Genomic DNA, 27,879 nt, shown 5'->3' with positions numbered 1-27,879 from the left:
ACTGCTGGAAATGACATCATCATGCAAGCACTAGGAATACAGGTGAAGCCAAACACATGGAAGGCATCAGGTATGTGCCAGGTCTCCCATTGCTCACCGCTGGGTCTCCCATTGCTCCCTATCTAGGGCTGTTTCCGCATGGCCTTAAAGGGGTGGCACACAAATGGAACACTGGTGATGTCTCCATTTGTAAAATGGATGTGGACTGTTTGGCTGCCATTTTTTTGGTGACTTTTCTGGGACTGTGGAAGGTGCATTCCCAAAAAAAGTGCTGAAAAAATAGAAGCTAAACAGCCTACAACCATTTTGTAAACGGAAATGTCTGGATTAATGAGGGAAAGCTGCCAGTGTTCAGTGAGTGAGCTGTCCCTTTAAGGGCATGTGGAAATGGCCTATGTGTAGAAAATGCTGATATTTTGCAGTTGTAAAATAGATTGCAAGAACTGTGAACTATATGGAACTAAAAAAAAACTCTGTAGAACTTGATAATGTGCTCTAGCATTATTTTTATTATTATATGTGTAATACACATATGTGTATTGAAAAATTAATCTGTTATTGGGCTTCAAACAGCTTCCATAGGGTGAGTGCAAGATTACATGTGTACGGTAGGCTTTTGGGATTGTTTATCCTTAGGCTATATCCTTTCCAAAGGTCACGACACGAGCAAAAACAATAAAGTTACAAATATAAAATACAAGGTGCAATAAACATTAAAACAAAACATTACAAACTAAAGTAAGTATCTGTAATGGCTTAAAGAAATGTCATGTGACAAGAATTTGGCAACAGAGTGTGTTATAGGGTTGTACATAATGGGGAACAAAAAGGAACTGACAGACAGAACTTGGTGGTTCGGCTTGTTAAAGTAGCTTCTGAAACGCTGACTCGAATCCAGGAAACAAGGCCCACCCTTTTTGTGCGCTTTTATGCACTGTGCAAGGATAGGTCAGCAGCCAGCGGGTTTACAGGGAACCTTTCCCGGGCTGCTGCAAAGCATATTTGGGTGAGGAGGATTCACCCCTTGTTTTGTAAACGAATCTACTAGGCACGGGGAAACATGGCATAAAAAGCAGGAATCAAAGGTAATAATTTATTGGTTTTGTTATTATAAAGAAGCAATTTTTTTCACTACACTGTGCTGGTTGGCAATTGGACACTCTCCTACCAGCACCGCTTTGCCAGTAAGTTTTCTGACATTGTGTGTGCCTGCCAATACTCACATTCTTTAGGTTCTATTGTTGTGTGTTTTCATGTGCTTGAAGAGAAAGTCATTGGATTGAAGGGTTTGGGATAGTGCAGTTTTTGATTAAGTGCAAATAGAACTTCATTTCCCCAATCCCCCATTGAAATGAACAGGGTATGTATGCATGCTCACTGCATAGTACAACACTGATGCATACCTATGTGCTGGCATGATCAAACTCAATTATTCTTTTTCTAACCAACCTCACAGATTCAAAATAGCCAATATCCCTAATCCACAGAAGGAGAGACGGCAAGAAACTCTAATAGATTGACCACATCTTGCTTAAGTAGCTGTAAAAGGTTATCGGGCATTGAAAAATGGCCTTCAGTCTTAAGTTGAAGGCATCTGTCCAGGCCCTCGACTCCAATGAGTGCTCTGCAAATGCCACTCAAAGTACTGTCCTTGTCGAACACTTTGGCACACCTACTATCCAACATAAAAACTGAAGTAGACAAATACATGCCCCAAATAAAACCTGAGAGATAACTTTAGCATTGAAAGCCTCAATAACAGCAGGAACGTTTTGTCCTCCTTTGGAATAGAAAAACTGTAAGAGAGCATTTATATTTACCCTGCCAGATTTTTTTGGAAAATATCATGATTTTAGATTTTACGTAATTCACTGATAACCGTTCCTGGGAACAATGTTTAATAAACGTATTGAAAAGCTGTTATTCTGATCTAGATAACAGCACAGTATAATCTGCATAAAGCAGCATAGAAATCTCTTGGTTAGCTAGTATAAGCGCACAGAATCCTGGTTTCTGCAAGTAAGGGATCATATTATTCACATGAAGTTTGAACAGTAGAGGAGCTAAATGATAACTTTGCTTAACAACTTGTACAAGAGGAATTTGGCCAGAGAGCTTCCCTTCTGAACCACTGTCTGAGCCAGTCAGACAGACCCAAGACTCCGATAGGGATCTGTCAGCTGCACTCTCTGCCTTGCCTAGCATTGGATGTACATGCCAGTGTGGTCTTTCTTCTGCTATCATCGCCCACTCCACTGTGAGAAACAAATCTACTTTTGTTAAAGTGATCATGGGAGCTGCAACTCACTTGAAAGCCCAGGAAGTCTTTCATGGGCTTTCACCCTCTGATGATTCAAATAGTAATGCTGAAGAGCATCTGATCCGGGTGCTCTGTTACTTCTGTGTTTGTCAGCTCCTTCCTTCTCCCTCTTCCACTCATGGTTAACCAAGGAAGACCAGGAAGACCCCAGTCTCCCATCCACGGTGTTCACTAGCAGATTCATGCTGGTGTCTACCCCACCCCCAACAATAACTCCACAGGTTCAGTGGCCTCTTACAGGACTATGACAAGCAGCCAACAAAATTGTTTACCTCCAGCACCACACCTCTCTCTTGTTCTGCAGAGTGCTGCAATCCTGCCAGTTTGGGTGGATGTGTCTCCGGGAGTAGTGCAAAGGATCATTTACGCAAATAGAGTCGGAAATTCCCATGAAAACAACACAGAGTGCTGTAAGTCTCCAGGAATGAAGATGCGGGGAGGGGTTAGTAAGCTAAGCACCCGGACTCCTCTTCAGTGCACTTGGACTGTCATGGAGCAGGGTCACTTCAAGGAAAAGTGGTCCTGGCCATGGCCAGTGTAACCTTGCGGTTGGTCAATTTTCTACTAAAGTCCAGAATGACTTTATAATCATAGTCTGTCTGGGCTATTATCTATCTTTGAGTAACATGGTAAACCTGTACCCCAATGAAACTTTTACTCTTCTCCATCATTCTCCAAGGGCCTTGCCTCCCATTCAACATTCAAAAACAGAATAAGGAAAAAACTGTAATGTACAGCCCCCTTTTGATTCCAGCATCCCTCACTGTTTGTTTCCGCCCCAAAAGAATCATCATCGTGCCCTGCCATGCAACAGAAGGTTAACATAAAGTTCATGTAAACAAAAAAAAAAATGTTGAAAAAGACACAGAGGTTTGTTTTGGGTGATGTTTGGTTTGAGGGAAAGATCTAGACATGCTGGTGAGTCAGCAACTGAGTGGTGAATGGCGAGAATGAGAGATTGGATGCCCAGTTTGGTGCAGAACTTTGAGCATCAAATGTAATTGCATATTGCACTTCATCACATGCAATAACCGCACAAGAGAATTTTTCTGCCCTCAACAACAGGACACTATCACATTACAAGAAGAAGAAAAGCAGGGTTTCTTTTCCAAGTGCACTGGCTAGCACAACACTGGCTGGCAACAGTAGGAAATTGCCTACAGTTTCCTGTTGTAGGAATCAGTGAAATGATGAGCATGTGCTGCTGACACTTACTTACTGCAGGGTCCATTATTAGAGATGGGTACGAACAGTAATACGAACAAAAAAAGCCACGAACAGCCCAATCTGCTGTTCGCGAACAAGCTGTTTGTGAGGCCCCATTCTAAACAAACAGGTGGTCATTGCAAGCCTAGTTTGTTGCTGTTCGTCAAGCCAGACAGTCTGGCACCTGCAATCAATTCCCTTGGCAACTTAGGCAGGGATTGTCTGAATTCTGTCTGAACTCCAGCTGCCCTGGAAACCCCAATCTAGGCCCAATTTAGCTTGATAGGCAGGTCTTCCTTTCAAGTGTGGAGCTCCAAATTTGTTACAAGGGAACAAAAACCAAGCGGGGGGGGGGGGGCTCCCAGCTCTGGCTTTGGAGATGGAGAGACAGCTGCTGTTGGCATTTTGATAGAGAGAGTGCATTGGAGCTTGAATTTTCTTTGTATGTGGTTGGATAGGGATCTACCCCTTCAAGTTCCAGGGCCGCTGCCAGGCTCTGGGTCCAAGCTATTATTTATTATTGGTACCTTTCCTGGTGCCTGCTCAGGTCAGGTTTCTGGGAGTGGTGCAGTAGGGATCTTGACTTGGATGATGGCTGGTGGAGAGCCTACTGGCCCCCATGAACAGCCAACCATGAACATGTTCGTGAATAGGTTGTTTGTGAGTCCCTGTTCGTGGATGGCAACGAACAACAAACATCATGTTCGTGTTTTTTTTCTGTTCGTGCCCATCTCTATCCATTATCACCAACTTCCTTGTTTGTATGTGCTGGAAACTTGGTGAGTTGATGGATTAGAAAGAGGACTATATGTGTGTTTTTGGTGCTGTTGAGTGCAGAAGCAGCTGCCCCAGAGCCTCCAGTTTCCCCATTGAAAAGAACAGCCAGGAAAACGATGAGATCAGAAAAAAACTCTTTAACAAATTTTGACCCCAGCCCAGAAAAGTACCAGTGGAAAACTACCCAATCATGATAAATATGAAAAACACAGTGAACATTTTCTAGATCCACTCTCCTAGAGATGATCTTTGGGGAGAGAAGGATGTCAGCTAGATGATGCAATACAAAACAGTGGTTGAGGACTGATACACCCCTTCTAAGCCCTGCTTGTTCAGGATATAATATAGAACCTGTTTCTATCCAGTTTAAAAGATTATGATAGAGGAAAGAAGCTAGTGTCTTTGCTAGTGTCAAGAACAAGCTTATGGTCTGATATTTCTATAATGTTGATTTGTGTGGAGGGGAGCTCTAGGCCAAATCATTTTCTGCTTCTCGGTATCAGAAACAACTTGGCATGTGGCAGGACAGATTGTCATTTACAGAACAGTAGATCAGTCTTTAGGAAACTGATTGCATGCTTCTTGGAACCCTTGCCATTTTAAATAACAGTTTTGCTATTAACCTTTATTGATTGGTATGAAGGAAACACATCCACATGTAGTGTTTGATGTCAAGTCTTCTATTTAACATGTGGTAATAAAAGATAAGTAGCTTGTTCATAGCTTCTTATTCAACAATAAAATCATTTTTATTTGCAAGCTGTGCCAAGTTGAGGATTGTCAATGTTTTCTCTGACCCACCATAAATGTAGGGAAATGCCCAACTTGGGGATCCCCAACATGGTGTCTCTGGTGCCATGGCACTTGCCAGCATCTTTCCTGGTGCCTATCAAGTGTTTTTTTAAAGTGGGTGGGGCCTGATGGGACTTTTGAATATTTTTATGTTTATGGCATATTGCAGACAATGGCTTTATGTAAAGTACTTTACCTGTGCAAAAAGTAGAGTGATATTCTAAAAACACAGTGGGACTTGATTCTGACTAAACACAGTTGTGCTGCAGGGACCTTCAGTTGAAGTCATCACATTTGCCCAGTTTTAATGCATTGTAATACAAGTGGAATTTGATAATAACATCACAACATCAAGTTTTGTTCATTTTTCAAAAAATTTATATTGCTATCAAAATCTCTTATTGTACACATGTGCAAGGAGCTCTCACCACCTGTTCTGCACCAACTGTCATAGTATAGGTTAAAAATGGAGGAGGTCATGTGAGAATGGCATATGTAGAGGGAATACGCAGGAGAAGAAGCATTTTCTTCCATTTTCCACAAGCATTTTAGATGCCTGTGAAATGAAGACAGATACTGTCGAACTGAGTGAGCCTTGATTGAATTAGGCTTCTCCTCACCAGAGGCACATCACAGCCATCTGGGCTCTGAGAAGGAGAAGGAAAGGGACCTGCAGCTAGAAGAGTACTCTTGGAATATACTTGGAGGGCAATGATGTCGATAGAAGGCCCCTTTCCAGTCACCTGCATGGAGTGTGCCATGTTTGTTTTCCTCCCAGAAGAGAAGACGGACTTCACTTGTCAGAAGTGTAAGCTGGGCTTCACCTCTCAAGGTCAGGGAAGAAAATGTTTGGAAAGAACCTGGAGAGCTTCATCAAGAGAGCTTTAAACTGATGCCGCAAGGGGAAGGGGACAATCCACAAGGGGATTTCAATGATGAAGTGATAACAGTGGAGGCCTGCCTGAGCAGGACAGAGCAAACAAAGGTACAAGGCTACAAGTGCCTATATACCAATGCCCAAAGTATGGGTAATCAGAAGGACAAGCTTGAGCTTCTCTTGCAAACAGAGGGCTGTGATATAGTAGGAATTACTGAGAATTGGTGGGATGATTCCCATGACTGGAATGTGGTAGTGGATGGGTACAAGTTGTTCAAGAAAAACTGGAAGGAGAGACGAGGAGGCTGAGTGGCACTGTATGTGAGGAGAGGGCTTGATTGTCAGCAAGTTCTGGAGAATGTGGTTGACAGCCCAGTGGAAAGTATATGGGTGGAAATAAGGGGAGGAAGGACAAAAGGTGTTGTTGGAGTTTGCTACAGACCGCCTGACTAGGGAGAGGAAATGGATGCTGCCCTTCTTGAACAGATTGGTAGAGTATCCAGACATCAGAACCTTATAATTATGGGTGACTTCAACTTCCCCTATGTGTGCTTGGAGGGAAGCTCAGCAAAGCGACAAAACTCATGCAACTTCCTGACCTGCCTGGCTGATAACTTTTTCAAATGGTGAAGGAAGCTACAAGGGGCTCGGCCATACTAGACTTAATATTAACTAACAGGGAAGAATTGGTACATGAGGTGAAGGTGATGGGGACCTTAGCAGGAAGTGATGATGTGGTGGGCCAAGGAAGTTCGTAGCCAGACTCATAGGTTAGATTTTTGTAGGGCCGACTTCAGTGAACTCCGAGGCTTGATGAGAGTCATTCCATGGGGGAGTGTGCTGGAAGGGAAACGAGTGACTGAAGGGTGGGCTCTTCTCAAACATGAGTTTTTGCAAGCTCAAGCCCTCACTATTCAGCAAGACGGAAACATGGTAAGGGCTCCAAGAAACCTATGTGGATGAACAGAGAGCTCCAGAATAAGCTAAGGGAGAAAAAGATTCAGGAAATGGAGGGAAGGACAGACCTCTAAATAGGAATTTATGAGGGTTATGGCAGATCAGCCATCAGAGAAGCCAAAGTTCAGTATGAGCTGGGTCTGGCCAGGGGGGCTCACTACAATAAGAAAAACTTCTGCAGATATGTGAGAAGCAAACGCAAGGTAAAAGAGGCAATTGGACCACTGTTGGGAGTGGAAGGAGAAATTCTGATGAAGGACAGAGAAAAAGCAGACAGGCTTAATGACTTTTTTGCCTCTGTTTTCTCCCTGAAGAACTTGAGCCCATCTAGAGATGGTAGTAGACACGACAGGACACCTGGGGTGGGGGGTAGTTGACATTGACAGAGAGGTTTTGGAGAGGCACCTGGCTGCACTGGATGAATACAGATCCCGTTGAGCTGGATGTTGTGCACCCAAGAGTGCTCAAAGAACTTTCTAGAGAACTTGCAAAGCCTCTGTCCATCTTCAAGGTTTCTGGAGGACTGGGGATGTGCCACAAGATTGGAGAAGAGTAAATGTTATCCCAATCTTTAAGCAAGGGAAGAAGGATGACCCAGAAAACTACAGGCCAGTCGGTCTGACTTCTGTTGCTGGAAAGATATTAGAGTAGATTTTAAAGGGATCAATCTGTAAGCATCTGAAGGACCACTTAGTGAACCGGGGAAGTCAACATGGTTTTGTCCCCAACAGATCTTCTCAGACCAATCTGGTTTCCTTCTTTGATTGAGTGACGAGCTTACTGGATCGTGGGAACTCTGCCAACGTGATTTACCTGGATTTCAGTAAAGTTTTTAATAAGGTACCCCATGACATTCTAATGGGTAAACTGGAAGACTACGGACTGGACTATAGGACAGTTTGATGGATAGGGAACTGGTTAGAGGATCGCACCCAAAGAGTGGTGGTCAGTGGCATTTCAGCAGATTGGAGGGAGGTGTACAGTGGGGTGCCACAGGGCTCAGTTTTGGGCCCGGTACTTTTCAATATTTTTATCAATGATCTGGATGAAGGGGGAAATGGGCTACTCATGAAATTTGCTGATGATACCAAACACCGAAGAAGATAGAGTTAAAATTCAACAGGACCTGAATACTCTGGAGAAGTGGGCGGTTGTGAACAGGATGCAATCCAACATAGATAAGTGCACAGTATTACATCTCGGGCACAAAAATGTGAAGCACAAATACAGGATGGGGAATACACTTCTGAGTAGTAGTGTATGCGAAAGAGATCTTGAAGTAAGAGTGGACTGTAAACTAAATATGAGCAGTCAGTGTGATACGGTGGCAAAAAAGGCAAATTCCGTCTTGGGTTGTATCAAAACGGCCATTGCATCGAAATCGCAGGAGGTCATAGTCCCTCTCTATACTGCCTTGGTCAGGCCTCACCTGGAGTACTGTGTGCAGTTCTGGAGGCCTCACTACAAAAAGGATGTGGACAAAATTGAGAGGGTGCAGAAGAGAGCAACGAGAATGATCAGGGGTCTGGACACTGAGCCCTAGTTTGGAGAAAAGATTGAGGGGGGACATGATTGCTCTCTTTAAATATTTGAAAGGCTGTCATTTGGAGGAGGGCAAGGAGCTGTTCCAGTTGGAAGCAGAGGATAGGACTCGAAGCAATGGGCTTAAATTACATACAGAAAGGTACTGGCTGGATATTAGAAAAAACTTTTTCACAGTAGTTCAAAGGTAGAATCAGCTGCCTGGGGAGGTGGTGAGCTCCCCTTCACTGGCAGTTTACAAGAAGAGGCCAGATGAATATTTGTCAGGGATGCTTTAGGCTCATCCTGCGTTGGGCAGGGGGTTGGTCTGTATAACCCCTTCCAACTCTGTGATTCTGTGGTTCTGTGAAGGTAACTCTGTATGTTCTGCTAACTCTATATGTATGCTTATTTTGTGCATATGCAAGAAAACATTTTCAAACAATATGTCTATTTTAAAAGCTATCCTGCTAAAAAGTACTTACGCTTGAAGTGTTGAAGAACTACAGTCAGTTATGCATAACCTCACTCCCTGACATTTTGTGGTTGGCTTCACTTGTTGTGGCAGTTTTTTTGTGATTGCGCCTACCCCTTCTGTCAGAATTCCAAAGGCTGAAAAACATTGGGGACCTCTATTGTAGTGACGAATACGTTCTGTAGTACAGAATTTCTTGTTTTTCTACAAGTTTCTTGCTTCTACATATTATTTTTGTAGCATTCCAGTTCTGTGGGCCAGGGTCTCCTTCCGTTGTATTACCTAAATGTAGTAGACAGCAATACCTTTGTTTCTTTGCAGAAGAGCTATCTACCTACTTGCCTATTCCTTGAACAAAAGTATCCACCCATCCTTCATGGGGTACATATTCTTCCATTCATCCACATCATTCCATTCATTTATATCATCTACACATTTGGCACATTTAAACACTACCCATACACCCTATTGCCAATTTGGTTTCATTTATTGAAGTTATTTCTTCCCGTTTGATTTCTCATGTTATGAAGGTCCAAATATGTTTCCATACATTTACAGTAGCAGCATTGTAACTGTTTTGCCCTACTTGCATGTTTCCCCACATCCTTAGAGGCTCAGGAGGTGCTCCTAAGAAAATTGTGATCTCAGCAATAGATGCCTTTTGCTGATAATGTGTGTTTGCTTGGGAAAATATTGATGACTAAAGTACAGTATGCATATCCATACTGCTAGCAGAATAAACAATATAGTGTAATGAAAAGTGAGAAGTTATTCTCCAGATTTAAAAAAGACAGCTGTGTGGGTTTTCTGTCCCTGAGGAACTTCTCATTGCTCAGATACTGTGTTGTGTATATAATTGGATTGTAGCTCTTTCTGAATACTGCTTTCTTCTCTTGGCAGCATGGGGTAACCTTGGAAATGTTCTGAAGAGCCAGAGCAAGATTTCTGAAGCTGAAAGCGCCTACAGAAATGCCTTGTACTACCGCAGCAACATGGCTGATATGCTTTATAATTTGTAAGTATGCATGGTTCTTACTTACAGTGGTTCATCTATGATGTCTGTCATGAATGAAGCCATTTATTTGCTTCTAGAAGTGGAAATGATCTTAGTTGTTATTTTGAGGGATGAGGGAAGATCCCCGATTTATTAATCATGCATTTCAAACTATGGGATAAACAGAGCCTTTCTATTCTATTCATTTATCAGGACAGCATATATTAATATTCTGTTATGAAGTGAGTAGCATGAGATGATTTCCCTAATGATCTAGGGGAATGCTGTTTCCAAATAGCCCTTTACTTCTAAGCCTTTCTCAACAAAGAATGTACTTGCTTCCCCGTAACCAGAAATTTTCTTCTATCCAGGGAAATGTTCCATTTGATCTTATGGCTTATTTTTTCCAGTTAACATCTTTTGATTACCAATCCTGTATCCAATATACTTGTAACCAGTACATGCCAAAGTTATCTAATGTATGAACCAATCCGAAAACATGGACTTATGTTAATATAAGCCTTATTAACATCAAGGGTAATAAAAACATGTGACGTGGCCATTAGCTCCTTAGGACAGTTATTGAGTACATTCTGAAAAGCCAGGTATGCTGTATCAACCATATATTTTTATCTATCTTTTGACTGAGGCATGGATTCTGTGGTACATCTCTGCTAAAAGAAGACATTTCCTGCAGCAGGATGGGACTTCCATTCCACCCACCTCCAGCTGCAGCACAGAATGCTCCCTGAAATGCTGCTCTTGGGCAGGGCACTCCCAGAATAGCTTGAGTTCACAGTCAGGGGTATGTAATGGGAGAGAGAATCAAGACAAACCGTTTTCCTCTTCTGTTGTTTGAAAGCATGAGTTCCAAGCCTGATACCTTCAAATTCCATTATTTCCCTTTCTAAAACCTTACTCTAAATACATATTTATTTATGTGTTCTATATTATAGTGTTCCTCTGTTCTGAATATTTGCTCTGCAGCCAGTGTTTTCCGGAATCGGCTTTGGGGTCTTTGAAAAGATAGATCATTTCCTGCTTTCCAATCCTTTAGCAGCATACAGACTGTTAGTAGACTAACAACGGTCGGTGAAGCAGCAATAACAAATCCACTTTCCCTCAGAATTCTTGGTCAGATGCCATTTAAATAATCATTGATGAATATAGTTCCTGATCTGTCATTTACCTCTATAAGCCTCTTCTGAAAACTCTCTAGATTTGTGACAGTTCTTCTGATTTGTTGCCTTGACAAGTGTTGCTCAGCTATGGCTATCTCTCCAGCATCCATTTTTTGCAAGGACAGTAAGGTGCTTAGCTTTTCTACAATATCTCCTTAATCCTGGATGTTTCTCTTAATCTTCATGAACCATTGGTAAACAAATACTCTGGCACATGTTGCGCTGTAAATAATTATATTTTGCACAACTGTTGCATTATTCAGATACAGTGCCAGTCCATGATTTTGCAGTGACTGAACCAGCCTAAGCCTGTGCACTGCCTTTTCTCTCTTCCTGCCCCATTCTTACTTCCCTTTGTGGTTGGATTTAATTCATAACTTCTCCTTCAAAGCAAATCATCATTTCAGATATAATGTATCCCCTTTCCAAATTATGATGTCAAACCATGATTTCAGCTTGGCTTCCAATACTTGTTGGAAGGAGAAGCACATATGACAATTTTCTGAGTTAGATGTTTCTGCTAAAGAAGTGCTGTATTGTTGGAGAGTTCACACTTGTTGTGCTGTAACAATCTTATGCAATAAGCGGACACCCCAGTCCAGTTGCAAATTACTGCTGTAGCGCAATAAGAACACATTATCAAATGATGTGTGGATGCAGCCCAGAAGTCATTTACTGACTCTTACCATGTAATTAGGAGAGGCAGGAAATCTGCAAGCACAGGATCATTCACATGGTGCCAAATGATTGTTTAGTGTTATGTATGAACTATGCATTTGTGTCGGCTTCTTCACGAGATATTTCTTGGTATAACTGAATCAGATTTTATGTACTTTTGAATTTTCCTAGTCTATGCTTCTTTTTATTTGAAGGATGCATTTTTATTGGATGCGTACCTGTGCCTTCAGTCATTTCCTGGGGCAACTGGCTGTTGATAAAGAGTGTAACAGAAACCTGTAGCTTTAAAAAAAAGAGTAAAATTGCCCTAGGCAGAAGTATGCCAGCTAGATCCCAGAAAGAGAAATATACATTGCAAATGTCTATAACTTTTTAGTGTTTGTGGTTATGAAGCACTATCTAAGCAAAATCTTCAGGGACAAACATGAGCGCACTTTGTGAATTTTAACTCTTTCCATTTAGATACTGTAATATGTGAAAACTGTCTTCATCCCTAGAAAGCTAGGAATACAGGCTAGGAGACCTAAAAGCTTAGCTATAAGCATGTCTAAAAGGTTTGCTTATAGACAAGTAATTTCCATTTTATCATTGTATCTCATCACACTTGACTCCAGCTGCAGATCCATAAACCAGATTGGGGTGACGTAGGCAGAAAACAGATATTGGGGGAGACCACAGGTTTGCAGAAAAATCTTTAAAGTTGCCTCTCATAGTAGGTAGGTAAATTTATTGTATAGGGCCATTGGCCTTTACAGAACAAAACATATATAGCAAATCACAACCATATTTTTTTAAAAAAAATTGTAAAAAAACAGACAGCATTAAAATTATTCAAATCACAAGCAAGACCCGGATTTACTGCTCAGACTGATGAAATGCTTTCTTAGATACCACATTTGCTCTTATTTTCCTAGTGGCCAAGGAAAAACTGCCACTTCATAGAATACAAAAGCATCTATGTCAGATAACATGTAAACTAATTTATCAGAGTCAGAGTCAGTTATTTAGGGTCTTGGTCAGGAATTTCTTTCTCGGTTCCTCATACAAAGGACAAGCCAGAACATAGTGAAGAAGGTCCTCTACTGATCTACTGCATAAACAAATGCATTGCTCCTTTGGTTTTTTGGAGTACCAACTTAAAAGTAACTCAGTTGGCATTGTCTGGAATCTCAATGATCTAAATGCCATTCTGAGGTTGTGCGCATTAATGTCAACCATGTAAGAGGCTCTAAGATAGTCTTTTAAAATAAATTTATACCATGGGAAGACCTTTGTCTGGGTAATTGACACATTGTCAATTAAGTTGTCACCTTTATAAACCCACTCCTGCAGGTCAAAATTGATCCCTGAGGGCTGAAGCAGATCATCTGGGTCAGTGTAGTGAGTGATAATGTTATTGAGAAATTCTGACTTTCTTTGACCTTGCTTTGCAGCAGCTGGTAGCTGAGTTTGCTAAATGAATCAACTATAATTTGGGTTTTTCTCATTATTGTAATATAGCTAGGTGAATGTGGGACCTGGTTGCGGGAAGGCTAAGTTCTGTCCATAACAGGGCTACTGAAGTTCATTTTGGCAGTGCCAGAATTCATCTCAAAAAGAGGTAGTGTCTGCTCCTTCCAACCCCAAATTTTAATCCCATACAATAACTGGGATATGACCTTGCTAACAAAAAGTTTCACAACCGGGTCTATAAGAAAACTAGCCATGGTTAATAAAACCTTATTATTGCTCCAATTGTCTTAAGGTCTGAAGATTTTACAGAAGCTAAATGGGCATTCCAGTTCAAGATTTCACTGTAAATTAGGCCCAGATACTTATAGATCTTGCACTGCTCGATGTGAATTCGATGGATGCTCCAAAGGAACTTTTTTGGTTTTCTCTGAAATACCATTACCTTTATTTTTGTATAATTGATGGTAAGTTGCTCTTCTTTACATTAGTCCCCCAGTTTGTGTAAAAGCCTCCTTAGGCCAGTTCTAGTTAGGGAGATTAAGACCATGTCGTCCACATACAATAAAACTGAAATTTTCTGGTGTCCTATAGCAGGTGAAACGAACTCTGGGCCAGATAGACTCTGTACAATGTCATTTATATATCGGTTGAAAAGGATGGGCACTAAAATGCACCCCTGCTTTACTCCCTTTCCCAATGGGATTTTGGCTGTTAGAGAACCCGAAGAGTCTACTTTGATTTTTGCATGCGTGTCAGAGTATAATTCCCCTATGATAAACAGCAGTCTTTTATCCATAATAGTCTATGCTAGTTTCTCCCAGAGTTGATCTCTATTAATAGAGTTAAAAGCAGTGGCTAGATCAACAAAGACCATGTATAAGGCTTTGGTAGGGCCATTCATATCTGAGTAGACTAGCTGGTAAAGTGTTTGGCAGTGGTTTATGGTGCCTTGGCCTCTCCTAAAGGCTGCTTGAAAGGGATAAAGAATATGGTTATTAGCAACCCAATCCTCCAGCCTTTGTAGAAGATATTTCACATACAGTTTCAATATTGTATCGAGGAGGCTTATGGGGCGATAGTTGTTTGGATCGGTTTTGTCCCCTTTTTTATGAATTGGGATTACTATGCTTTTCTTCCAACTGGTAGAAAATATTCCTGAGTTGTTTATCTGAGTAAATAATTTAACTAATATCAGGGGCCACCAACTGGGGAAGGTTTTTACCAGATCTGTAGGAATCAGATCTTCCCCAGGGGATTTCCCAAAGCCTACCGAGCTAATAAGATTTCCTACTTCAAATTCCACTACTGATAGTCTGTTTCTTTGGTTCTAACTTCTTTACTGTAGCTTGAGGAGGTTGGTAGATTTTTGTAAAGTGCCTGAACCAGACATTTTCAGGTATTTGAACATATAGTTGTTGAGAAGATCTACTGGGGCTGAGTGAAACCAGCTCCCCAAAACAGGCTTCTTTTTTCTCAGAAACTGCCTAAGCTAGTTCATTTCCGTAGGTGTTTGGCAAAAGCTGCTTTCCTGTTTTTGAGTAAGCTCTTGTACTGAGATCTGAGTGTTTTGTTGCTGGAAGCCCCCCCCCCCCGCACCAGCTGAAGAGCAGGGGTTAAAAGAGCTCCTTTCTGCTGGGCAAGCTGTGGGAAAGGAACTCTTTGATCCCCGCTCTTCAGGGGGAAGCCCCAAACTGGCTTAAAAATTCAGCTGAGAGGAAGAGATTCCCCTTCTCCCAGCGAAAGCCGGGGAAGCCCCAAACAGGCTGAAAGGAGGTGGATTCCCCCCTCCAAGCTGAAGCCTTCCTTCCTTCCTGCTTCCATCCTTCCTTCCCTCCCTCCCTTTCTCTTGCTTGCTTGCTTGCTTGCTTTTCCTCCCTCCCTCCTTTCCTTCTTTTGTCTTTCCTGCTCTCTTTCTTTCTTTCTATCTTTCCCTTCCTTTCTCTTTCTTTCTCCTGGGGAGGGGCAGCCACACCATATGCGATGACGTGACTTCCTGGAAGTGACATCATCATGCAGCCCCGGGAACAGTGACAGGGGTGCCACCTCCTGCTGGGAGTTGCCCTAGGTGAGAGTTCCGCCACCTCTTTCCACAGAAAAAAAGCTCTAAGATCATTTTATAGCCAGGGTAGTGGAACATTAAATCCTCTAGGGTGGTAAACAGCTGGTCCCATAATTTTCCTTTATCCTGTGCCTTAGAACATTTTTGTGGTATATAAACATTAACGCACAGGAGGTAGCCTATACATTGGCCCTTGATTGATACTATTTGTGTATAATTTGGGCAAGTACTTTCAATAGCTTGACTTTCCACCTTCAAGTCAACTGTGACTACACTGCCAAGCCACCACTACCCCACCCTTTAGAGTAATTCTTAAGTGTCAGTGTGGTAAATACCTTAAAACCATGAAGGGTTAAAGAGGCAGGGTCCTGTGCCCATGTTTCCTGCACTATTTTAAAAGTTGCCTTTCCTAGTAAGACTGCCTCTCCCAGTCCATCCCCAAGAGGGTTTTGCGCTCAGCTGATAAGCAGTTTCTGGTGGTCCCTGGCCTGAGGGACATTCATCTAGCCTTGATCGGGGCCAGGCCTTTTTCAGCATCTCTGTTGGCCTACTGAGGGATATGGTGGCAAAGAGGGAACCTCCGCCACTGTGTGAGCCAAAGACAGCAATGCAGGAGGTGCTCCCACCATTGCTTCCCACAGAATAGCAAGGAAGGGATCAGGCAGGAGCAGGCATAGTGATGGGGGGGGGGAATGGTTGGTGGGGCAGATGGGTGGGCTGAGTGACAGGGAGGGGGACAGTCAGGCAGAGCAGTGGGGCAGGCAGGTAGAATGGTGGAGGGGGTGCAGGCATGCAGAACAATGGGTAGGAAGGCAAAAGGGAGGAAAGGAGCGGGCAAGACTCCCCCTTTTCCCTTGAATATTTTGTGGTTCCCTGTGCAGAGGAAGGATGGGATCTCATAGATCTCACAGATCCCCACTTATAGTTTATAATACACAGACATGGCAGTCACCCACTCAGATCTAAACTTGGTATCTTGCAATTCTGCAAATTGCTGCAGAAACAAACACTTAATATGTACATCTGAAAACAAATATTAAGATATTTATATATAAATATAAGTATATTTTTAGAGCTAAGACTTTCCTTATCATTAGTGATGCATATAATTTCCCATTCAAAATTCTGCCCAACTGGCTTTAGCGCTTAGTGCTATACCATTGCTTATCATTGTTCTCAATCAAAGAGTTGACTGGCTTACCAGTTGCAAACAAAGGTATTTTGTACCTCTAGCAAGGTAGCAGAATGAACATCGTTTTTCAGTATATGTTGTTAAACAAAATCAGAATATAAAGACTATACAAAACTGAGAACCATCGGTGAATATTTGAGACATGAAATATTTACATAATCTCTGCTTTAGGAGATAATTTACACAAATATCTAATCACCTTTCTCAATTTAAAAAAAACAGAATCCAGGGATTTCATATATGGTTATTATTTATTTAAAAATATTGCTTCTTTCTTCAATTTTAATAGCCTTTAGAAATATTAGAAAATGAATCTCAAGGTTGCATTTATTCAGTCATCTCAGACCAGTTACTCAGATTCCATCCTTTTGAAGTTAGTGTTAGTCTGAAATCTACATTTGTATTATGCTTCATTGCCTATTATTAATCCTTCTGTACAGCTGTGACCGTTTCTTCTTTTTGATTCAGCAAAAGATACTTGGGCAGAAAAGCAAGTTTTCACATATTGGCTCCCTGTCTGGTTCAGGAGTCGTGCACAAGCCATGGTGCCGAATGACTGGATCTGCTAGTTGGCTTAACACACCCTGCAGCTGGGTCTAATGTGTATGGCTTTCGGCACTCTACCACATGCACAGTGCTGAACAGATGGTTAGTTCTTTCAGATTTGACAGAAACACCTGCTTGTCAAAGAGAATTGAGCACAGGTCTTTCTCCCTTTTTTGGGAAGGCGGGGAAGGAATCTCTCTACCTTTCTCTAACATAATCAAAACCGTTAAAATTAACAGTGGCGATGAGATACATATATACGAAAGTGTGTGTAGATCGGTGTGCACAGAGAGAGGTGCTCAGCTGTGGTGCACTCAGATGTTCAAAAGTTGTATTCTTCTGAGTGCTGGTTGTTTGGGTGCCAGCTTGTAGGCTGAGTGTAGCTTGGCTGTCCATCATAGGAAACTGCTAGATGGGCTGCTGCTCTGATCTACTTGTTCTTATGTTCACATCTAAGCAATGTGATATTTGTTCAGTTCAAACAAGACTATAAAATTTTACTTAAATATTTTTCCTATTTAAAAAAGTAGAACTGGAACTATAGAAACCATTAAATTACTTTAATATTTTGTGTGCCACAGGAAAACCTATAGAATGCTAATGATCGACCAAATGGGAATTACAGTTCTGCGAATGAGGTTTTTCCCCCCTGTTTGCTGATCAAGAAGCTGTAGGTCATGTGCTTCACTATTGTTAGCTAAAGGTTATTACACAGTATATTTTCTTTTTTAAAAAAAGCCAGTCCCTCTTTAATTATTTACCAGAATTCAAATTTGCTCTCGCATCTGCTCTTCATTTTGCATCTATATGCATTTTAAATACCTTGTGAAACAGCTGTAAAAAGGTTTGTATCCAGAAACAGAAGGGAAAATAAATCAGCATTGCCTCAATGGATGCCAATATTAACGTTGCTAATAAAAGAAGAAAATTAGTTGAGGTCCTCTAATGAAGAGATCAGAATATTTTAAACATTCAAATAATGTAACATATTGCAAAAGTAATATACTGTGCACTGAAAAACAATACTTAATTGTCTCAGTATGGGCAAGCAATTCATCAGAAGTTCATAACAATAGAGCCTTCCTGAAGCTAGAGGGTTATAAACTGAATATGATTAACTTATGTTTAGTATTTCCTGGTCTTTATTCTAAGTATTCAATTACTTTGTTACCAAACGGCCATCCAAGTTTGTCCTCTGGCCTCTAGAGGCTTCCCTCTGTGCAGGTCCAAAGTGCAAATCAAATAATACAACTAGGGTTAACATATGCATGGGAATCTTGCTTTCTATCTATACTGAGTTCCCTTGTTACAGGGGGAAGGACAACTTACCAGGGAAGAAGTTCTCTCTCCCCTCCTGTGTTACAGCCTGATCTGATGGGAGAATCAGCATCAACTGACCAACCACAAAGAAATCATTTAGTCCATTCATTTAATGATAGTAAAAAGATCTTAGTAAAGTCAAATAAACATACAGGCAAATAGCTACCAATGCAACAATGCCCAGACTATCGCAATCACAGTACAGCAACAGTGACAGTCAGGCTTTCAACTTCTCATCAGCAAGACAGATACAAATACCAGTCTCTCACCTATAGGATATAAAACAAGGCTTTGTCAAAATTACATACAAAAGCAAAGGAACAGGTACTAAGGCAAATACTAGAAAAACTACAATGAAGAAGAGATATGCAAAGAGAGGAATGTTGACCAGCACACATCCCATAAGAAAAATAGATTCTACCATGCTCCAGTTAAAATGAGACTATGAATCTCAAGTTTCTGCATCTTTTTGTTCCTGGGCATTCTTTTTGCTCTTTTTGTTCCTGGGCATTCCCACTCCCCTGTTTCACCTTGGCATCATACAGTAGGAAAGCTGTGTGCAGTATCAGAGAGACCCTTATAAGTAGCACAGTACATCCACAGTACAATCCTAAATGGAATTACCTCTTCTAAACCCATGGGTTAAGACGGTTGTAACTTTGTATAGGGTTGTACTGACAATCTGTTAAATCTTGGCAGTAATCATGCCTTTGTTGGTCTGAGGCTACGGAAGGGATAAAGAAAAACTGTTCTCTGCTTGACAAATTGGTGGTGTATCAGCAAGTGTATGATTAATCCATCATACCTCTTCGGGGGAAACCTGAAGAGATGGAGATGAGATTTAACAACCTCTACAGAATAGATTTCGCCTCAAGTTATAAACCTGGCACTAGGTAGGTGGTGGTTATGGTGGTTTCTTGTGATATGGCACATTAATAAATAATCCAGTACTGGAACCATTCCATGGTGACAGCAGTCATTTTCAGGTATGTTTGAATGTTGAGCAATGGTTTAAATGCTTTGGTGATTATCCATCTGGAAGAGCAGTTACATTCAGCCCATGACTTAAATTCTTCATAAGTATCATCTAAGAAAGTATTTTGATATATGCTTAGTGGTGGTAATAATGTGCACATCTGAAAAAACATACTTGGTAAGTCATAATGGTTCTATAATAGTAATTGTGGGCAAGAGATATAAATGCACAATATGTAGAGAATGTCATGTTAATGTACTGTAATAGTCCTAAGCAAAAAAGATGGTTTAGTAGATTCAAGAACATAGTTTTATCTATGAACCTTTGTTTTGCCTCTGTTAAATATGTGTTTTAGAAATAAGGAAATAAAACGCTTCCATTGGCCACTGGCCTTTACTTCCCAGAACAGCCATTATATAATGAGTACAAAAGCCCATTACCTTCCTCTCTTCTGTTAGGGAGTTTTTTAGTCCTTTAATATATCTTGTATCTCTTGGTGTAATTGCGAGTGACTTGCATCCTGTGTAATTCCATAGCTTTCTATAGCTTTTCTCATTTACAACTATTCAGTATATGTTTAAAAGTTTTATTCAAGCCACTCAAAGAGGCAGTTATCTGTACACTATCACCCAGCCTCTAACCTGACTTTTCTTGGCAAACTGATCTTCTTGGATAACTTGTGCTGTGGACGCTCTTCATACTGGTTTCAGGCTGGACTGTGGGATTGGAGACAGCTCTGGAGGCTTTAGCTGATGCCTTCTAAATGTAGACAAAGGCCAAGCTTCTTTCTTGCTCGTTCTCAATCTGTTTGCAGTGGATCACACTATTCTGTTAAGGCGTTCGGGGGCAGAAATGAGTATCAGGAAATGTACTGGTTTAAATTATTCCTCGTGGAACAAATTCAAAGGGTTGTTGTTGAAAACCAGCTATCTTCAGGGTGGGAATTACGCTGCAGGGTTCCATAGGACACAATCTTATTCCACATGTATTCAGCTTATATGTAATGCCTTTAGGAGAAATCATTCATAGCTCTGGAAATGGATGTCATCAGCGCTTTTTTTCTGGGGAAAGAGGTGGTGGAACTCTCTATGAGTCCATGCACGCGCACGAAGTGCGCGCTGCCCAAACACACACAATGGCGTCACTTCCGGGAAGTGACGTCACTCCCTGGAAGTGTCCCTCCTCCCCCAGAAGTGCCGGCTCTTCCTCTTCACTGCCACATTTTTTTCACTGCTGTTTTCAGCCTTGAAGGATAATTTGTGAATGGAGTGGAGAGTGCCGTCAAGTCATAGCCAACTTATGGCAACCCCTGGCAGCAAGAGACTAACAGAGGTGGTTTGCTATATTGTTGAAGGCTTTCACGGCCGGAGAATGATGGTTGTTGTTGATTTTCCAGGCTGTATAGCCGTGGTCTTGGCATTGCCTGCCTTTGCAAGCCTGGTCTTCATTTGAGGTCTCCTGTCCAATTACTAACCAAGCTGACCTGCTTAGCTTCTGAGTTCTTGAATTTGCTATCATTCAAAGAAGGGGAAAGGAGGAAAGATGTTGTTGTTTTAAGATTGGTTACAGCAAAAGAAAAAGAGAGCAAAAGAAAGCCCAAATATTTCAAAATTAGCAGAGCGAAACAAAAGGAAAGAAAAAAACCAAAGGAGACTGCAAACTCAAGCTCCCACAGACAATAGACTGGAGCACCTGTGCTCAGAATCTAGCAGAGTGCAAAATTCTAATAGCAACCTGCACCCTCCCCCCCGCCCCCGGCCCAAGAGAAAAAACAGAGACCAGATACAAAACAGCCAAGATATTAAAAAAAAAAATTAAGTCTCAGAAATTGTTTCCAAGACAAAGCTCTAGTGCAGAACCAATAACAGGGTCAGCAACTGATAGACCAAAGGCCCTCTCAAAAAAAGACCGTTTTCAGAATGGGTTACTAACTACAAGATAAAGGTTGGAGTTCTTCTGCAATTACAACTGCCATCCAGACTACAGAGATCAGTTCCTAGATGTTTTTCTAAGACTTTCATTTCTCAGATTCTAATGTGTATCATAGCTTTGTGGGGTGGACTCTGTGGTATACCATGGAGTCTTCCTTTCAAAGCTGCCTTTTTCTCCAGGGGAACTGATCTTTGGTAGTATGGATATCAGTTATAATTCTGAGAGAACTCCAGGCCCAACCTTGATATTGATAACCTTACTGGGGTTGCCAACCTTCTTCAGGTGGGGCCAGGAAATCTCCTGGAATTACAACTGAAACTCCAGATGACAGATATCAGCTCCTGTGGAGAAAATAGCTGTTTTGGAGGGTGGACTGTATGGCATTTTATCCTACTGAGTTCTCGCCCCTCCAAACCCTGCCCTCCCTAGCTTCACCCTCCCAAATCTCCAGGAATTTCCCATCCCAGAGTTGGCAATCCTACCCTACACAAAACTGTTTCTAAGAGGCTCACAGATTTTAAAATCACAATGCCCAACATATTCAGGGCACATTGCTTCAAAACATCAGGGATTAGCAGGGAAAGGATGGGATGAATGAGAATGAATGCCATCTGGAGTTACTATGTTTGCATGCAAATTCTAGAAAATGGAAAACCATGAGAGGCAGAGCGTCTACTCCTTATTTTACCCTGATTTAAAACTAAAATGATCTCAGACAGTTAAGGTGCAAGTTGGTTCTTATATAGCAATTTTATGCACTAGAACCAGGTTGTTGCTGCTGCAGGTCTCCCTGACTTTGGCTGTCTGCTGACAAAGCATATGTTATTCTTTCAGCAAAAACATTTCTCTTCTCTGAAGTTCCTCTGCTCTTTCAGGTGGCTTCGTTTGTTTTAATTTTAAAACTCCCTCTCCCCCCAAGCCAGCCAATAGGACTTCTCCAGGCTAGCTAAAGCTAGCCTGCCCAATGTTCCTTGGCCGTAGAAAGGGTGGTCTTTAAAGACATTAAGAGCGGACTCACCTTTGGCTTCCCCAGGAAATCTCTTGCTGCTTCCCTGCCCTGCCACAGGCCAAGTAATCGAGGAAGGAAGCAGCTACTCCTGGGCAAGCTGCCACACAGGGCCTATTGCTGTTTTTTGCACCAGGAGGCAAAAAGAGCCTGAGCTGCACAGCGGGAGGAAGCAGAATGAGGTGGCTGGGGTTACCAGACACGTGATCTCTTTGAAGAACTCCCGGAACGGCGTTCTGGAGCGTTCCTGCTCAAAAAAAGTCCTGGATGTCATCAATATGCAAATGACACCCAGCTCGATATCTCTTAATCCAAATCCCTTGGTGATGCAATCGCTGCCTGACAGCTGTGGTTAAATGGCCAAAAGTGAACAAACAAACTGAAACTGAACCCACACGAGACAGAAGCGATGCTGGTTGGCAAGGTGGAGATCTTGAAGGACATTGTGCTTCCACTTTCAATGAGGTTCAGCTGACTCTAGCAGACTCAGTTAAGAGCCTTGGGGGTTATACTGAATGCAGCACTGGTGGTAGAGAAGAAAATGAATGCGACTGGAAAACAAAATGCTTTATTCCAGCTCAGTCTAGCCTGAAAGATAGCCACCTACCTGACCACAGGTGATTTTGCCACCTAGATACATTCCGCAGTAACATCAAGACTACACTACTGAAATGCACTCTACATAGCTCTCCCCTCAAAGTCAACTCAGAGACTCCAGCTGGTGATGAATGCTGCAGCTTCATTCAAATCAGGAGCATGCATGTTATTCCCATTCTGCAGTCACTACACTGACTACCCATCAGTTACTGGGCTCAGTTCAAGTTTTTGGCTATCACATACAAAGCCATTCATGGCCTTGGCCTCTCATATCTGCAGGACTACCTCTCCCTGTGGTCTGCCACGGCAGCTTCACTCATTTGAACAGGGCTTTCTGCAGCTGCCACCCTGCAAAGGGGGAAAATAAAAAACTGCCTTTACATATACGTTCTCTGTGGTAGTTCCCACCTTATGGAATGGCTTGCTTGATGAGGTTAGGAAATCTTCCACTCCCTGGCTTTCCACAAGCTATGCAAAACTGAATTATTCAAGAGACTATTTTACACATGTAGGAGGGCTGTACTGTAACAAAATAGTTCAGAAAGATGCTAAATAAAGGGAAAGGGACTGTAGACTATACTGCTATCTTCAATTAATTGCTGTGATTATGCTCCTACTAGGTAGTTTCTGCATCATTTAACATGTCATGTTTAAATTCCTTGTGCTTTGTTTCAGTATTGTTATTCATTCATTCATTCATTCATTTATTATATTAGATTTTTAGTCTGCCCTCCCCACCAGGTGGGCTCAGGGCGGAGTACATTTCAATTTACATAAATAAGTTAAAAACAGATAAAACATCATACAAATAACATTAAAACAACTTTATACAATAAATACAATAGAGCTTCTCTTCAGATGGCAACAATAAAATACTGCATTTCAGGGCCTAGCTCATATATAGGCTTATATATAGAGTGGTGGACAGATCTTTAGTGTGGCCAACCTAGCCTCCACCATATGACTGGCAGAACATCTCTGTCTTACAGGCCCGGCGGAAAGATAACAAATCCCTCTGGGCCCTGGTTTCCTCAGACAGAGAGTTCCACCAGGTCGGTGCCAGGACCGAAAAGGCCCTGGCTCTGATTGAGGCCAGGCGGGCCTCCCTTGGACCAGGGACCACCAACAGTTGTTTATTTGTTAAACGAAGCATCCTCTGGGGTACTTATGGGGAGAGGTGGTCCTGCAAATATGCTGAGCCCAGTCCACATAGGGCTTTATAGGTCAACACCAAAACCTTGAACCAGACCCAGTACTCAATCGGCAACCAATGCAGCTGGTGTAGTATAAGGTGTTATATGTTCCCTAATCAGGACCCTTGCAATTACTTGTGCAGCTGCATTTTGGACCAGCTGTAGCCTCCGGATCAGGCCCAGGGGAAGCCCTGCATAGAGCGAGTTGCAGTATTCTAGTCTAGAGGTAACTGTTGCTTGGATCACTGCAGTTAAGTCATGGGTTGATAGGTAGGGGACAAGCTGCCGGACCTGTCTTAGATAGAAAAATGAAGACCAAGCAACTGCTGCGACCTGTGCCTCCATAGTCAAGGAGGCATCCAGGATCGCATCCAGGATCACATCCAGGCTACTAACTCTCAAAACCGGCGCAAGTGACACTCCATCAAGAGCAGGGAGCCTGAGTCCCATGCCCTTGGCCCCCAGACCCACATGCAGGACCTCCATCTTTGTGGGATTTAATTTCAACCAACTCTGCTTCAACCATCCAGTCATAGCTTCGAAGGCATGCTCCAAGACATCTGGGGCAGAGTCGGGCCGTCCATCCATCATCAGATCTAGTTGGGTGTCATCAGCATATTGATGACACCCAAGTCCGAAAGTCCGCACCAGCTGGGCAAGGGGGCTCAAATAAACATTAAGCAGTAATGGGGAGAGTATTGCCCCCTGAGGGACACCGCACACTAGCGGGTGGCGGGATGACAATTTCTCCCCAAGCGCCAGTTTAGTTTTGTATCAGATTTAGTTCTGTATCAGATTTCAGCTTGCTTATGCCCAGTGACTCTGATTCACAGTAGTCAGAGGAAGAGCCTGAGGACCCAAAGCCAGGACACCAGGAGAATCAGAGGGATCAGAGGTGGCCTGATGCTGCAGAGGCACCAGCTGACCATGCTCCAGCAGTGGCAGAGGCCACCCTGCTAGAGCTTACAAGGAAGACCTTGACACCAGCATCTGAGATAGCCACCAGGATGCAAATGTGGGCCCATAGCCCCTGAGAAGGAGTGGGAGCTCCTTCCACTCCAGTAGAGCAGCAGCAGTGGAAGGCCTGGGCTGAGTTGCACAAAGGAGACAAAGTGCCAGACTGATAGCGCACAATCCCAGCCTGGCTTCAGAACAGGGCTCTGGGAGTAGTGCCTCTTTGCAGGATCCTGGCCAAAGCACAGCAGAGTCTCAGGAGCCTCCAAACCTGCTAGCCAGTGCAGCTGAGCCAGATAAACACCTAGCCTATTTAGATCTGATAGGTCACTTATATTAGATCCAGTTACTAATTGCTCTGTTTAGCAGCAGAATTTTTATCTATTTATTTATATCCTGTCTCTCTCCTCTGTGGGCATGAGCATTAGAGAGCCAGCTGACTGAGCAAAGCATTGCCAGATCCCACCCAGGAGAATGAGTCATGCATGGAATGTGTATGCTAAGCCGAGTGATTGGGCATGATTGGCTCCTGCCTACCCACGCTGTAGAATGTGCTATCTTGACAATAAAGGTGCTCATGAGTCACCACCCCATACATTCCAATCTCCCCTCTTTCCATTGATCAAATCCTATCCTACTAGGGCCATTAATCAGTTCTGATAAATTTGTATCTCCTTCCTAGGAACATCTAGTCAAAATTCTAAATTCATTAGCCAAGCTCCGGGAACATTTAATTAGCTCCGGGTTTTTTTGTGAAGCACCAGGAGTAACCAATCCGTGTTCTTAGGTACACTCCAGTAACACCAGTCAAAGGCACTCAAACCTTTGTCATTCGCAGGAGGTGACCTTTAAGGTCTTTGTCATAATGGCCAAGGCACCTTCCCCACCAGAGCCTGATTTGCCCTATAAGAACCTGGGCTTTGCCCCCCCTCAAATTGTGCAAGCTTCTCTGGATCCGAGCGCTGTGCCCTCAGAGTCTCCTTCTCTGAGCCTCTCCTGGTTGAGAACACTGGCCATTTGAATCCCTCTTCCCCCATGAGCTCTCTGGATAGGTAATTATTGCCTGAAAATCTCTTAAATCTATTCCAATTTCACCACTGCTTTCCTAAGAACCTTGTATGCTTGGGAGTTACTTCTTGTATGTGTGAATTTTCCCCTTTAAATAAAAATTACTCTTTGTTTTCGAAGAATCCGTTTCGTCAGTTGCCTTGGGGAAGGGACCCCATATAAATTGGTGGAGTATCCCGCTTTGTTACCCTTCTCACATAGCCTTCTCCTTGCCACTAATTCTCCCTACTCACAAGGAGACTCATCCTGGTAATACGGGAACCCAAAGCAGCTTACACTGTTCTCCTCTCTTCCATTTTATTCCCACAACAACCCTGTGAGGTAGCTTAGGCTGAGAGGGTGTGATTGTCTCAAGGTCACCCCATCAGTGTATTATTCCAAATTAACTTAATTAAGAACAAAAACAGAATAAAAATATGATAGAGGTTGTTTGCTTTTCTAACATGCCGCAATGTTTTTGCTGAATGTGTTTTAATGTCATGCTGCCTGTTTTATATTTTTTCTGTGATCCGCTCTGAGCCTGGTTCCTAGGGTGAGTGGAATACAAATGTAATAATTTTTTTTAAAATTTAAAATAATAAATATCCCCTATCATTACGTTAGTGTTTAATGTAATGTTATATGATAGTTGACTAAATAAGTTACAGATTTGTTAAATGAGAATCTCACAGTAGGCCCTAGAGATTAAAATTTGCTAAATTTCTAGTCACATCTTGATATAAACAGCGATATGAAAAGGATAGTAATAAGTTGATGCCTGTTGGACCAAAGCTGTTAGTCCTGTAGTTCAAAGCTGTTAGTATAAAAATCCATCTTTGGACCCTGCCAAGAATAAATCAATGACATTTTCAAATGTTTTTTGTTAGACTTCCTTCACCTATGTTTAATTTATTTGGAAGCATACAAGCACAATCCTGTGCAATCCTGTTTGATGTGTCTTTGTAGATAAGGGTGATAACAGTACAGTAAAACTGATACCTTGCTATATGCTTCACATGCTGGTTCAAATCTTTTATGGTTAGGATGGCATTAATAACCAAACAAAACTAAAACATTGCAAGGCGAGCAGACTTAAGGTTTCATGGTAACTGAGAGGAAAACGTGTTTGTAAGTTGGGTTTTAGTACATTTACAAGCTGGGACCTGTGAGTTTCAGACAGGAGTGGGGGGTCCCATCATTCTCCCCTTTGCTGACTTAACCTCACTTCCTTTGGAACCGACAACCACACTCATCTTGTGCTTTTGCGCTTCACAGGCAAACATTGCCTTCCCTTCCGCCTTCTGCTTACCTGCTGCCCTGCCAGCTTTCTCACCATTTCCCCCCTCCTACTCCTCCCGGCTGCTATGCCCACCCCTTTCCCCTGACACTCTTTCTGCTATGTCCATGAATCTGCCCTTCACACCCCAGGCCCCCTCCTACTACTCTGCCTCAGCTTCTTTCTCACTGTTGACACTGCTGTGCTATCCCAGCTGTTCACTGTGCCCCCCGCTCCAATCCTCCACTGAGCTTTTCCAGGTTGCCACTGCCTATTGTTCTCTCCTGTTCCCTCAGCAGAAGTTTCCGATCCTCTTACCCTGCCTGCTCACCCACAGGGTGCTGCCACCTTGCTGAAGTGGCAGTGTGTGTGTGGAGGGGAGGGGGATAGTGGCTACAATAGTATCCAAGAGGCAGTGGTGATGGGGCTGCTATTGGTACTGGGTTTCCATGGGCGAGCTCTGGGGTGGCTTCTCCTTCCTTACACTCACACGTGCAGACAGCATTCTTGTCATTTTCCTCTATGGTCTGTAACTGTTAAGGTCTTGTTGC

At 42.5% G+C, this 27,879-nt stretch overlaps 1 protein-coding gene across 1 annotated transcript in view; it reads left to right on the top strand.

Annotated features, from left to right (window-relative positions):
- Window positions 1-27,879, top strand: part of TMTC2 (transmembrane O-mannosyltransferase targeting cadherins 2) — a 276,266-nt gene that overhangs the window by 162,011 nt on the left and 86,376 nt on the right. Inside the window, exon 4 of the mRNA XM_054989259.1 lies at window positions 9,826-9,940. Within this exon, the coding sequence (XP_054845234.1) occupies window positions 9,826-9,940 (115 nt within the window). The remainder of the gene's footprint in view (window positions 1-9,825; window positions 9,941-27,879) is intronic.

Source organism: Eublepharis macularius, chromosome 9 (assembly GCF_028583425.1).
Source record: "Eublepharis macularius isolate TG4126 chromosome 9, MPM_Emac_v1.0, whole genome shotgun sequence".
Classification (NCBI taxonomy): domain Eukaryota; kingdom Metazoa; phylum Chordata; class Lepidosauria; order Squamata; family Eublepharidae; genus Eublepharis; species Eublepharis macularius.
Note: the sequence above shows the minus strand (reverse complement) of the source record. Positions and strands in the feature narration are given on the sequence as shown.